This window comes from Tenebrio molitor, chromosome 1, assembly GCF_963966145.1.
Source record: "Tenebrio molitor chromosome 1, icTenMoli1.1, whole genome shotgun sequence".
NCBI classification, from domain to species: Eukaryota; Metazoa; Arthropoda; class Insecta; order Coleoptera; family Tenebrionidae; genus Tenebrio; species Tenebrio molitor.
The window spans coordinates 44,126,679-44,141,278 of NC_091046.1; the positions used below are offsets into that span (position 1 = coordinate 44,126,679).

A 14,600-nucleotide genomic window follows, 5' to 3' on the forward strand; every position below is an offset into this window, starting at 1 on the left:
TCGGTTAACCCTCTAACAGCTAATTCGTAAACCAGCTCGTCTTGAGCCAAACGGTTCACTTCGTACTGCAGACTAGCCATGTTCAACGGAAGTTTGGCTCCGTTTCCCGAACCGAAGTAAATAAAGTGACAGAGTCACGTCAGAGCCAAGAGAAAATGGAGATAGTTAGAAATCGAACTGAATATCAATGATAGTAAGTATCAAACACCCTATCAGCTCGTCACTTTTATTCGCCTGAAGTAAGGTAAATCAAAATTGAAAATCGAAAACTGAGAATAATCGCCTCGAGCCCCACGTTGGGCGCCAAAATATTATGCCACGGTTCAAACTGGCCAGAGGGCACAATACTTGGGCTAGTTCGATCTCAGGGCGCCACTTGCGGCGAAGTCGAGGGTTCTTTTGGTAGCAGGCCCCGCAAGTAGCCTGCTGACCTGGCCAGGAGAGGTGTTTGAAGTTCGCGAGAACGAAAAGATACGCACAAAGTGTACGTGGCTGGACCTAGGCGCTATTCAAACGGGCGAAACCAAAAAATACAGACGGGCGAGCTGAGGGGGGTAGTATTGATACACACTATGTAAGTGAAAAATTGAATATAATTGAAATGACTGTAAATATTTGAATTGATAAATATATGAATGGATATAAATATATAAATGTGAATTGATATAAATATAAATATGAAAATGTACAATAAAAAGGGGTGGAAACTCGGTTCCAGCAATCCGGCCGAAATAGCTATTTCCGCAGAGCTTTACAACAAGCGAATCTCGCTGATGTCTACGCGGAGATGTTAACAAGGTTATAATGTGATATATTTTATATAACAAAAGTAAGTGAGCTATTTCACTTGCTAGATTGAGTTAGTTTGTAAATTATGATATGGTTAATAAGATGTTAAAAAAAGGTTAGATAAAATGAAATTGAGTCGAATAAGAGGGGTGGCTTGCCGGTCTCCAGGAGCAGTCCGCGCTCAGGGGCCGTAGAGGAGCGTGTCCTTTCCCAGTCGTTCGGGGATGTGGTGGCAAAGTCCTTTGAGCGGAGCTGACGGTTCTAGAGACGAGACTGGAGCCACAGAGGTCTCGGGCGCGTCGACGATGAGCCCGACGCACGGTTTTCTCTTGACCTCGACGTAAGACGGTTGAGGTCGAAGTCTAGGGGGTGGAGATGGAGGGTTCCCTAGAGGAGTACTACGTGTAGCACATTGTCTACATGAAGACTCACCTATACCCTCAGGCAAGGGAAATGCCTCGCAGAAGTCTACTTCGATTGCGTCACGAGCCTTAGCGTTTGGACCAAAATCCTCCCTAAGCGGAGTTGGAAGGGTGCGCTCAAATTTTCCACACGGAGACGATACAGCACACCATCCACAAGGTTTCGGCGAATACGAAGATCCCTGGCACCAGGTAATAAATTGATTTCACTCGAACGAAACGGTCCGCAAAGGCACGTGGCACGGTAGATTCAGAAGAGAAAAAAAACGTGAGTGAAGATTCTCCTGATAAGATGGAATATTCTCGAAGGAGTCGCGCGCGCGCTTGTCTTCGCGCCAGCAAAAAAGGGAATTTTGTAGGCAACCAACGATTCCTGAAGAGGTATGTTGGGCGAAAAACCAAGGGTGACAAAGGAGAATGCACTACAAAAATTAAAAATATTTCCTAACCTAATTTTATTTCGTTAAAATGTCAGACGTTTCTTGTGTCATTTTCTACGCTGGACAAATGTTGCAAACAATTGAATTTCCATAGGCTGCTCTAAATATAAATTTATTTGAAGGCCCGTTATATGCGCTATAATATTAGTTATTTTTAGTTAGGGCCAATCTACGAAGTGACTTTTTTCTTTGATGTTTATCAACTCTTGAATCATCTTAATCCTTCAGTGAAGATCCAAATTAAACCGGAATCAAGCATTTACCACACATAATCCTTATCTTTAATTCACAATTTATTGTAAAGTGTCATGGCCGCCACCTGTGGCACTTTTTGTTCTTTTTTCCATATTATCTGGATAGATTTACGGCTTCTCGTATCTCACTCGTCCATTTCTTTGACGCACTCGACGAACGACTAATCCCACAAATGAATAAAAACGTCAAGTGGCGGACTTATTGCGGTCACGTGACACATAAAAATCCCATTAAGCAAATCTAAGGTTATGGTTTCGTATTCATAAGGGTTGTTTGTACGTTCCGAGTACTCTGCTCGCGAATTCGTAGACGAAAGGCCTCTGTTGGGGTTAATTTATGATGGTTTTTATATGTCACGTGACAATTTGATTCGAGTTATTACGTCTGAATTACCGGATGCTTCGTCGTTCGCATTTAATGCCACCAAATAAGTGTTCGAATGCAAAGCACCGAGATCATCACGTGGTCGATCAATTTTCATTTTGAAATGGGGTTAGCGCGGTGTTGCCGGATGTGCGTTGTTACACTGTACGGACGCCGGTGAGTTCACAGTGTAGTTAATGGAAGTGGTTCCACGCTGGGATGAAAAGTTTTCTTATCAAGCTCACGCATTATTGAGTACGTTGTAGCTTGATTCGTGCACATCAGGTTTTGACGTCATAAACATAGCCGCAACGATCGGGAGAATGAGGTCTGGGAAACATTTAATAGCTTCTCAAGTGGTTTCAGTCAAAGACTCGAAAACATTTTCGCAAGTTGCTCCAGCGAGGAATCTTCTTATGGTAATTTTTCAAGGTTCGGCTAAAATGACATCAACTTCGTCTCCCTGCGCGTCGATCGCCCATTCCCGGCACGTGATCTGCCCAATTCCCGGCACGCCACTTGACATTTGGACACGTCGCCCACCCCCTGGACCCGTTCCGTAACGTGGGTGCGTAATCTTGCATTCGCTTATTAAATTATTTCGGGACGTGTCCGTTCCACTGTTAAGTTTACACTTAGATGTTAAACTTAAGGCATGATTTATGGGCGAGGACCTCGTCGGGTTGCCAATGTTTATTCACTTGAGATGTGTTGATAGCATTTCGGAGTTCTATTATGTCCACAACACTATAGAAGGGAGATATGTATCGCCGGTACACGTTCAACCTTATTATGATTTTGATGGATCTCCACGACGACGGTAAATAGATTCTATGCTTACAATAAGTCCGCCGTCTTTCATGAAACCAGAAACGGGGCGATTAATTTTAGCTTAAAAGCCGAGCCGACCGGACGGGGCCGCCGCTAGGTGGCGCCAGCCACCACAGCTCACGGCCAGGCGCGTCCGACTCGGCTACAAAAAGCGCGGCCGAGCGCTACACTGGTTTTGCGTTTTTTCTGTTTCGTTTTGCGTATTAGAGGCGCTAACTCGCGCGTTTCTGGTTGGGTAAAAAGCTCGTTGCACAATTTCAATTTGAACGGCGGCGTTAAAAAGCCGTCGCGAGGAGCGGCGACAATTACGGAATTTGAACAAATGTTGCAATTTAACTCATCTCATTATGTGTCCTTGTTTACGTTTTATAAACTTTTCAAATTAAATTTGTTGCAATTATGATGCTAAAAGGTACGTTTCACCAAACAAATTTGCATGTTCCTCTCGTTCCGTTTTAAAAGCCTTTTGACAAGAGAAAACAAAATTCCACAAATATGCCGGGGATGGATTAACCCAATATTTGCATATTTTTACATAAAGCGGCGTTAGGGGATTGTGGCTAAATCACTTCGACATCGTCTATATGTTTTTAGTTGCGTCTCGTAATTGCTGATTAAAAGCTTAAAATTAGATTACGTTCCATCGTGCGAGGGGTAATGGGGCTGATGGACGATTTGAATCACAATAAGGGGCGGCCTTGCATAAACAAATAAAATAATTTTGCCGGGGGAGCGAAGCGCGAACGGCCACGTTTACAAATGACAACGGGATCTTTCGCTTTTCTCCAGGAAATGGAGGATATTAATAATAAATTCCCGCGCCTCGGCCTGGAATATTCCTTTCCTCCTGTCAACGAAGGGTAATTAAGGGCGGCGCAAAAAAGACACCAGGATTGAGCATTCCGACGAAAATATGGAGACAAAATATTAGCACACCTGGAAAATTGCGAAATTTTTCTCATCTTTGCCTGTTTACGTTTGTAAAAAGTATTTCAACTGGAAACCCTGAAGGGTGACACACTCTCCCACAACAGATTGCCACACTCTTCAAAATTGGATCGAAACGGAATTGACGTCTCACTAATTTTTAATTTTCGCCTCGAAAATTAAATCATCTTGACAGGCAAGATTATGTTTATTGCATTACATTCACCGAAAGCTCTGCATCGCTGCACGCGGCAGGCTGAGCTTCGGATAAGCCTCGAGGTCTATTAGTTCACTTGAATCCAATAACTTCAAAATAAATAACTTTTGATGTCACGTTGCATAAAACTGTCATTAAAATAGTTATTTAAGATTTAAGTGTAAAAAGTTATCCTTTATTGCACGAACGGGTTTAAAATACGACCGAGGTCGAGGGAGTATTTTAAAGGATGTGAGTGCAACAAAGGAACTTTTTACACGTATGTCTTACAGCACCCTGTCTCAATCAGCACAAATGACAATTTTAATATCCCGATTGAAATGGGGTAACTATTATGTAATTAAATTAATTTTCTTTGAAAAATAGATATTTCGAAATCGTAATTAGTTTTAAGGTTTCTGGAGCGGAGAGTTCTTGTTTATTTTGCATCTAAACTAATTAAATGTTTTCGTTGTTTTGTAAATCGTTACGATGCGCTTCAGAACGTAAACATAAAACATCATTATTCGCATTACATATTATTTATTTTTCAGTCGATGAGTTATGTTCCACACAGTCGAATAAATAATTAATGCAAATATAACGAAAATATTTTGTGTGTAAACAGAGACGAGTGTTGATTGTAACGGGTGATGTGGGTTTGATACGTAATTGCAATCAACACTTGTAAACGAGTCCCTTCTAACATGCCAAGTAATGTTAACTAAATGCGAAAACAACTCTTTGAAGGGTTGTACTCGTCGAGTACGAGGATCATTTGAAAAATTAACACCTATCAGTCAAACAGTGAATTTTTTATTTTTAAATGGCCTCAGATTCGTCGATATTCGCGCGAAAAAAGGTTATGTATATTTCTTTGTTCATTAGTGTAGCTTTAAGTACTGAACCGATTTCGACGAAAGTTTTACTACTCATGGCCGATTTATCCAGGAGGGTTATAAGATATATAGTATCAAGTTATCTTATCAGTAGTACCACTTATAGTCAAAATTATATGACGATGAGAAAACCACGGGCGTCCAATTCTTGTCACCACCTCGATGAAATACGTTTTATTTCTAATTAATTTGCATCAATCCAAGCATCTTTTCTTTGTCTTCGGTTGGTACAGTTTCCGATAAGGGTACTGCTCCTGGAAAGTGTTGATTTATTTATAAAACTATTGAAGCTAATTTCCCGGATATTTATTTTAGAGCGCTTTAATTTGTGTTTAATGTTCCGCTTTGGCCCCGACACGAATCCATTAGCGTTCCCTTTTGAAAAAGGTAAAAATCAAAGCGCCTAACTAACGCGCCGATGTAATTGTTATCTTTGACAACCTTCCTATCCTGCCATTCAACATTCCGTGCGGCTTTATCCTCGTCGACATCGCAAAACCCTTTAAAACCCGTATGTAAAGCGTAATGAAACAATCCCCGCGTAGGGTTGGTCGTTTTTTCGGAATCGCCAGTTTGCGCCTTCGCCTCACGCAATCTGACGTGTCGACGATCGACTATCTCGACACGACGACCAACCCCTAACCAAATATCTTCATTACAAATTTGTTCGGACCGAAAAGAAAACACATAAATATGCATCGGTGCCACTGTCAAGGTCGGCGCCCCTCGCCAATTAAAAGTCGCCACGCCGGTGTAATCATAACAATTTCGCATCGGAATTCTTCAGCGCCGTTTTGCGGGTTTCATGCCGGCGAGGGGTGATGTATGCTGATTATGCACGTGTGGGGAGCAGATCCGGCTTTTTGCTGTAGGCAAGCTCCGGCGGTATTAAGAATTCTGCATTTTTGCGCAGTTTACCTCGGAATTTGGACAAATATGACATCGGCCGTGCTACAATGGGAATCGATAAACTCGCTCCATTTGGGTCCCGCAGCGGTTCGGTCATCTTTTTGTATTTTTGAAGCAATTATTGTGAGTGATCAGTTCATTCGTCTGTTGGGAATATAGAATTTTCCTTTAACAATTGCGAGCATAATCGAATGCACAGCTACAAAGGATCGGCTCCCATTGACTTTCATTTTATGATCCTTTATCTTTAATCAGGCCTAAACAATTCCAGGACAGGTTTTTAACCCGATTCCAGATTGTGAAAAAACTGCTTCTTAAGCGAGAAACCGGTTTAGTTCCGCACTCTCAATTTTCAAGTGAAGAATCTTGTCAGATTAGTGAAAGTTTTCTACGAAGTACATCAAGAGAGTTGAGTTTGTGTGTGCTACTTTGAGAAAAAAATATTGAAAATATTTCAAGCTCACAAACTGCTTTGCTCTTTGCTCAAAGCAATGCATTAATCAATTATATTATTTCAACCCCTTTACTAAAGTAATCGAACATCAATAACTCTTGTATTTTATATTTGTGGCATTTCTTCGAATATTCTACTTTATATAGTGATGTATTCATCTTTGCTTTTTCACATTTTCTTCTCCTTTTCATACTTAACTTTCTCTTTACTTTCCCCTTGTTGTAGACTTCTTAGACCACACCGATTCATTGTTTTCTTTGTTCCGGCGCCATCTTTACAATTTAAGAACTATTAGACATCACGAGCATCTAACCGAGCCCCGTGGTCAAGCGCGCTGTGTCTTCGCTTTGCGTTCGGGCGGTCCGGGGTTCGAACCCCAGGGCTGTCCCCGACCAGGTGTGGCTTTTTTCGGTGGTTTTCTCACACCATAAATCTTGATATGGGCAAATTGAAGGGGAATATCAGAGATAAAACAAATAAATGCCCAGGGAGAATTTGTCTCCACTCCTTTCAAACCCATTCTTCACCATACCGTAACGTTCCAGCCAGTGCGGCTGAAAAGGCTAGGAAAACTTATTGTAGCGGCCATCTTTCTTTAAAAATAATTTCCAATTATCTTGTTACTAAATTGTTAAGCATGTACTATTTATCCCACAATTATAATTCTTTTTAAATTATAATTTTTTTTGTTTTTTAAAGGATGAATTCATGAGTTTATAACATAGATTTTTTTCTTAAATTATATAATAAATAAATCCAAATATTATTTTCTGGTACTGCACTTTTATAACCGCCCGTCTCTTGTTACAAAGTCTCAATCGTGCAGGATCTCCCGAGCTCTAAACGGGATCCCTCCCCGGATCGCCATTCGAGCCGTGTCCATCAGGACTCTCGACTTGCAGTATCACTTTTGCAGCCATTAAACACCGCTTAAAGCTCAAACTCACCTTCCATAACGGGACGAAATCAAATTAAAAGTTGTCTACCTACGTGGAGAGTGCTCTAGAAAAAGTCAGTCCAGCTAGGCCACTTGTTTGAGAGCGGTTAAGCTCCGAGCTTAATATTAAAACCTCAACTAACAAAAGTTACTTCTCTGTTGATTGTTCATTGTTTGCAAACGTGGACTTTTCCTTTTGGAGAGAGGCTCGCGGCGGCCAAAGCGGAAAAGGCCCCGATTAATTTTTTTTTAATTCCACACATCTGGACCGAAATTCCGCAGAGGCAATTCGGTTTAGCCGAGTTAGTTGGCATTAATCAATTAAGGGAATACAGGCCGTAAATTGCGAGTAATTAAGATTTATTACGTCGGTCCAGTAATTACGGTTTCATAAAACTCGATGCGTTGGTACGTGGAAATTAATTTTATTTCGGGTTTGCTGGGCGCAAGCTATTTTCGGTGGAACTGGGTCCTGGCACGGACATTAACTCAAATACTGAAATTCTCCCCGAATTCTGGGTCAAAACCGATTTTTTGAAACAACAAAAATCTCGTCAAAACTATTCAAAAAATCGCGCCGGATTTTGATGTTCCTGTCTATTCTCCTTGACTTATTTTCAATTATGTCATCAATATCCTTCCCTTATCCTCAATCCAAGAGCATTTATGCTGTCCCGAGGGTGGACTAAATCACTCAACCTTGTTTTACCCATACTGTAGACATGACTCAAATAGGTAGTTCGGATGACTGGACACGTCGTGAAGGTTTATTTTCGGTCTTGTCGTGTGGGAACACGTGTCATTTTGTTAACACATTGACGACTGACACCTAAACTCTTCTTTGCCAACATATAAAAAAATTTCTAGCCACTCCAAACGCCTCGTTGTGCAGATTTCACATGCGTGCGATAATAATGTCCATATTCCACTAGTTGCGTAAATAACTAAATAACTGTTGTGCGAACCGTTTTTCCTTCTTTTAATAAATACCGAAATCAATAGATAGGGTAAAATATTTTTCATTTTAATAAATGCAACTCCATTAATGTCACAACACATGTGTAGCCTAAATGGTGCAAAATTTACACCCCGTTTTGGTCGTTTTATTAAAATATGTACCAAATTGTTCTAAATTTCAAAATACATAGCTGTTCCCACTATGACATGGCTTTAAATTATTTTTTGTTGACGTATCGACGATAAATCTTTGAAATCGCGCATGAAAAGCAAACATTTGTTTTATCGACGTAAAATTATAAACAGTGTTGAAAACACGATAGCAAAAAACCAATTTTTAAATTTAATTATTTTAAACCCGATAAATGCCCAGCCAATTAATTTTTCGCGCCGGTTTCAGCTGACTCTTGGGGTTCAAGCACGTCGGCCATCTTTGTTTGTCATTATTTCACAGAAGCGGAAATCGATCTCGCTCCTGTTAGTGGAGGAAGCTTGTGGTGTATAGCTCGTGTGGAATAGTGGAGTATACTTGATTTCCGGATCGCTTCTGTAGTGCGACTTCATATGCATGCCGCTATTGTAGACGAGCTGAATGGATATTACTCAACTTTTGTGTGCTCTCGAGGGAGACAAGCGGCCTCGATTTCCACTCACGTGAGATAATGACAAACAGAAGAGAGGGGCCTTAAGAGTCAACCAAATGGGGTATAGCGCATACAAGAGGCTGATTGAAATCAGAACAGAAGCAGTGGTCACATAAAGATGTATCAGAAAAAAACAGCAGGAATTTGACCTAGCGTTGTTTGGTGCGCTGTCACTGAAGAAAACATGGCCGCTCTTCAAAAAATGGCTGGAAACGAGTCATCTGTACAACTCCAAGGAGTAATTGACCACTGGAGTCACTAAAACACAGTCGGCACAATACACATTCTTCGTTGGTCCCAATCCAGTCAAAATTAGTCAACTTATAAATTGACTTGGTGCGTGTGGGGCGTAGCGCTAACTGACCTCTCTCGGGGTTAAACAAGCTCTGCCATTTGATAACACATTAATGATGTTTTTGGTACCTCCATTGTCGAAATGCCGTTCGTGCTGCTTCATTTATAATTAATTGTGCTTATTTTTCGGATTTAATAGAAGCGACTCCATCGTCTGGGTATCGCGTTCTCGCCAAAAAGGGAGCACTCAGGCCTTAAACCGCGTCTAGACGCCCACAATTTCCCACTTAGCCCTCTCCGGTGTCGAACTGTTGAAGCGATTTCTGACTGGGAAACGGCATCAATTTGACGTGTGATCCGGAGCGCATAAAATATGTAAACAGTACGTGACAGAATTCTCGCTCGACGAAATGATGGATTTCCTAATCACCTCTGCGTCGACGTCACGAGATTACGCGTCGAACTTTCCCAAAAAAAAAAATTCTATTGACAAACGTCAAATGTGCCAAAAATAACGTTTTAATTTTAGAAATAGCTTTACTCAACTCGAACAACCTAGAAAATTCGACCCAAAAATTTATAAATGAGCATGCTGACCACGTTTCTGTAATCCAAGTTGCAAAGTGAACAGTGTAGTGCGACCTAACCTCAAAAATGACCACAGAACAGGCCGAAGCCGTGAAATTCAAAGAAGAAGGCAACGACGCGTTCAAAAACGGTAATTGGGACTCAGCCGCTAAGCTCTACACCAAAGCCATAAATCTCCAAAAAACCGAAGACAAAGATTTGGCCACATTCTTGAAAAATCGCGCCGCGGCCTATTTAAAACTAAAAAACTACGATGCGGCCGTCAGCGACTGCGACAAGAGCTTGGAAATAGTCCCCCACGACCCCAAAGCCTTGTACCGACGCTGCCAGGCGTTGGAATGTCTCGAACGCTACGAAGAAGCCTATCGCGACGCGACCCAAATCTTCAAAGATGACCCCAACAACAAAATGATCCAGCCGGTGTTGGAGCGACTGCACAGAATAGTACAAGAACGCAGCAGACAGAACGCCCAAACGAGCACCAAGATCGAGAGCATGACGAAAATCGCCTTCGACTTGACAGCTGACAAGGAGAAACGGGAAACTGCGATGAACAATCTCTTGGTCTTGGCGAGGGAAAACGCCGGGTCCAGTATGATGATCAACTCGCCTATAGTTCAGCAGATCAGGAAACTCTTGAAAGTGGAGAAAAATCGGGAACTGTACATCACCGGAGTCAGAATAATTGGGGAATTGTGTAAGCACGACGTCGACAAGACCAGAGCGGTTATGAAGGATGTGGGAATACCTTGGTTCCTGGAGATATTAGATTCGACTTGTCCGAATCAAGTGAACGCTGCTCAGTACTGCATCCAACAGATTTTGAATATATTTTCTGGAATGGACAACAAACCGGACACCAAGCCTGATAAAGAGTTGTGTACAAAGCACAAGAAGGATATCGATATGATTTTGACGTGTTTGGTTTATTCGATCAATAACCGTGTGATTTCGGGTCTAGCCAGAGACGCCATCATCGAACTGTTGATCAGAAACATCCACTACACCACCTTGAGCTGGGCCGAGCAACTCGTCGACGCCGGAGGCGTCGGCCGCCTGATGGAATGCGCCAGCGAACTAGAAGAGTACAAATATGAAAGCGCGATGAACATCACCCCTTCGACGCGGACAATCGCGGCGGTTTGCCTGTCTCGCGTCTACGACAACATGTACTACGACGCCGCTCGCGAGAAGTTCATGGAGAAAATCCAAGACTTCATCAAAGACAAACTCCTCAGTCCCGAAATCGAGTCCAAAGTGAGAGTCACGGTTGCCATCACCGCGCTCCTCCGAGGACCGCTGGACGTCGGCAACGCCATCATCGGCAAAGAAGGAATCATAGAGATGATCCTGGTGATGGCCAATAGCGAGGACGTCTTGCAGCAGAAAGTCGCCTGCGAGTGTTTGATCGCGGCGGCGAGCAAAGCCGACAAAGCCAAGGCGATCATATCGCAAGGGGTGCACATCCTGAAGCAGCTGTACAAATCGAAGGAGGATGCGATAAGGGTGAGGGCTTTGGTGGGGCTGTGCAAGTTGGGCAGCTCCGGGGGCAACGATGCCGCCGTCAAGCCCTTCGCTGAAGGGTCCAATCTGAAGCTGGCGGAGGCTTGCAGGAGGTTTTTGTTGCATCCCGGGAAAGATCAGGACGTCAGAAAGTGGGCCGCTGAAGGTAATTATACTGACTTTTTCCATTTTGCGTTTGTAACAAAGCTATTACAGCACACAAAAAAGTCGGTTAATAGCTGATTCGAGTGCCGTAATAGACCAGTACAATTTACATTTTCAAGGTTGGTAACATTCAATGTCAAACATCAAATGCAAACGCCAAATCAGGCTAAACAAACGATACAACAATAACTTCAAATTGAACTTGCAAATGGTCCACTGTAGTATTTGTGTTACCAACCACCATAAAATTCCCCAAATTTTAAAACTGCGATTTTTCTTTTAAAAATGGAATAAAAAGACGCAAAATAGAAAAACAATGCTTCTTTAGATACACTAACTTCTTGACAATACACCTAAGTGATTTTTTTATTACTCATTACTAGTTTTTTAAGTTTTTTCAGACTGAAGTGAGTTCATCAAAAAAACTCTTATGCAATTTTTCTTGGAACAGGTCTCTCCTACTTGACCCTCGACGCCGAAGTAAAAGAAAAAGTAGTGGAAGACAAAGCTGCACTTCAATCACTAATAGAATTGGCCAAAACGGGAGATCAATCGTGTCTTTTCGGTGTGGTCACAACCCTGGTGAATTTATGCAACGCCTACGAGAAACAAGAAGTCATCCCCGAAATGGTAGAATTGGCAAAATTCGCCAAACAACACATCCCCGAAGAACACGAGCTCGACGACCCCGATTTCATCAGCAAAAGAATCCTGATTCTGGGCAAAGAAGGAGTCACCACAGCTCTGGTAGCCTTGAGCAAAACCGAAAGCCCAAATTCCCAAGAACTGATAGCTCGAGTGTTCAACGCCTTGTGCAGCGAACAAGAACTGAGGGGGACCGTGGTGCAACAAGGAGGCTCCAAAGCCCTGATTCCTCTAGCTCTGAAAGGCACCGACAAGGGTAAAAGACACGCGGCGCAGGCCCTGTCAAGAATCGCCATCACCATGAATCCGGAAGTGGCTTTCCCGGGACAGAGATCGCTGGAAGTGATTCGGCCCATGGTGTCGCTTCTGCACCCGGACTGCAGCGGTTTGGAGAATTTCGAGGCGTTGATGGGGCTGTGCAACATCGCCCAAATGAACGAAACCGCCAGACAAAGAATTCTGAAAGAAGGGGGCTTGGCCAAAATCGAGCATTACATGTTCGAGGATCACCAATACTTGTGCAGGGCTGCTACACAGTGTCTGACCAACATGACGATGTCGCCGGACGTGGTGCAAATCCACGAGGGAGAGAATGACAAGATGAAGTATCTGGCGGCGTTGGCGATGGACGAGGACCCCGATACGGCGATGGCCGCGGCCGGCGCCATCGCTATCTTAACAGGAGCGAGTAAAAAATGTTGTGCCAAGCTGTTTGACTCAAAGAACTGGATGGAAGCAATGCATGTGATGCTGGCAAATCCCACCGCGAGCATGCAGTACCGTGGTGTGTGCGTCGTCAGGAATATAATCGAGCAGTCGAAAGAGCTGGCCGAGAAATTGATGGAGACCGACGTGATGGAGATCCTGATGGCTCTGACCAAACTGCCCCCCGATGAACACAAACAGATCATTCAAGTGGCCGAAGATGCACTCAAACTAGCTGAACAGTGGGGGGTCATAAAGAAGCCCGGCGAACTCGACGACTAGTTTTGACAAGTTTCTTTTTAGTTTTAGGCTCAAATGTACTTAAAATACGTGCCTTTTTTCTATTGATCGTTTTGTAACTGTTGCAGTTGAGATAATAAATGATTGTTAATTGAATTGTCTAACGTACCTGGCGGCGTGACCCCCTTCTCCTAGGCATCGTTAATTTTGGAATCCCACAAGACACAAGTGAAATACACGGAAATTTAAAACTTTTTTACTGTTTTTATGTTTGAAAAGTTTGGAATGGTGGTTAAGGAGTCGAGCCGCCATGTTAGAAAAAGTGTCTAACATTAATCGAAAATTGGCACCCAAAAGCGTAAATAAATTGCAACGGGAAACATTGCAATTGAGTTAATAAAAAATAACCACTGCGAATTTATTTGGGGCGATTTGTTTAAGCAAACTTTCAATCAGTGGCGTGGCTTTAGTCATCAGTGGCGTAGCTTTAGTCGCAGCTCACGAAATTAAGTATAAATATTTAATTACAATGTATAATTAATGTGCAGATTGATTTTTGATGCGTCTGCTTTGGCTTCTTTGTCCCTTGAAAAATAAAATTCAATAATTTGCATTAGGGTGCGTATAAATTTGGCGCCATTTTGACATTTGACAGTTCCCGTTTTCGCACCTGTTCTAGCATCGTTTGCAAAATATTCAGCCGTATCTAGCGAATAATCTATTCAAACAGGGTGTTTTCACAACTAAAGGGTGGTGGCCGTCGATCTCCCCCAAATGCGAAGAGTGGGGCGTGGGTTCGCTATGGACAAGTGATTTTCAGTGAATGTAGGTTAGTATTCAGTCGCGGATGGTGGTTCGGTGTCACCATTTCGTCTAATTGCCTCACAAAATAAGACCGCGTTTCCGAGTCGAGTGCCGTTCACGATGGACACATTCCGTAACGAGATCATCTCCAGGATACGCTCGTGTCTTATCTCCACCAAGGGACAGATCACCCTGAGGCAGCTGGAAGGTGAGTCGTTTTTTGGCTTTTTGGTCGATCGAAACTGGTCCGGTGAAGAGGAAAGTGCAGTTTTGCGGCGAGATAAAGTTTTATTCGCTTTCAAAGCGATCGTTCGCATCAATTAACTGCCGGATCAAGTTGTATCAAATTATGCAACACATGTTTTTTAGTTTGTGGTTTTTAATATCTACGATCAGACCGGACAAGTGGTTCCCAATTATGTTATCGGTGGCTTGGAGGGTTAATTAATCGGGGAACAAGATGAATCGACGATTTTTGGTACAATTGGATTAGTATTACACTGCGGTTATCGTCGATGCAGTGCAATAGAGCGGAAATGACATTCTATTCTGATAACAGTTATTCATTGTTGTTAAATTTGTCGTTCAAGTGAAAGTATCGAGATGCAGTTTTTTGTTCTCCTTTCAAGAACT

The 14,600-nt window shown here is 42.6% G+C and overlaps 1 protein-coding gene and 1 long non-coding RNA gene across 2 annotated transcripts; one reads left to right on the plus strand and one right to left on the minus strand.

Annotated features, from left to right (window-relative positions):
* Window positions 1–575: 575 nt before the first annotated feature.
* Window positions 576–1,607, minus strand: LOC138141568 (uncharacterized). The gene is made up of 2 exons (XR_011163189.1): window positions 1,228–1,607; window positions 576–1,176 (listed from the first exon to the last, which is right to left on the minus strand). It is a non-coding gene; the product is annotated as an uncharacterized lncRNA (long non-coding RNA).
* An 8,201-nt stretch (window positions 1,608–9,808) lies between these two features.
* Window positions 9,809–13,319, plus strand: LOC138134404 (protein unc-45 homolog B-like). Its single transcript, XM_069052659.1, has 2 exons — window positions 9,809–11,574; window positions 12,025–13,319. Exons 1-2 carry the CDS (start codon window positions 9,972–9,974, stop codon window positions 13,203–13,205), a joined length of 2,784 nt encoding a protein of 927 aa, XP_068908760.1. The 5' UTR covers window positions 9,809–9,971; the 3' UTR covers window positions 13,206–13,319.
* Window positions 13,320–14,600: the final 1,281 nt, after the last annotated feature.

Excerpts from the sequence above, each read along its gene's own strand:
- LOC138134404 (XM_069052659.1), top strand. The coding sequence starts at position 9,972 with ATGACCACAGAACAGGCCGAAGCCGTGAAATTCAAAGAAGAAGGCAAC. Across the intron at positions 11,575-12,024 it reads CAGAAAGTGGGCCGCTGAAG|GTCTCTCCTACTTGACCCTC; the intron begins GTAATTATACTG and ends TTCTTGGAACAG.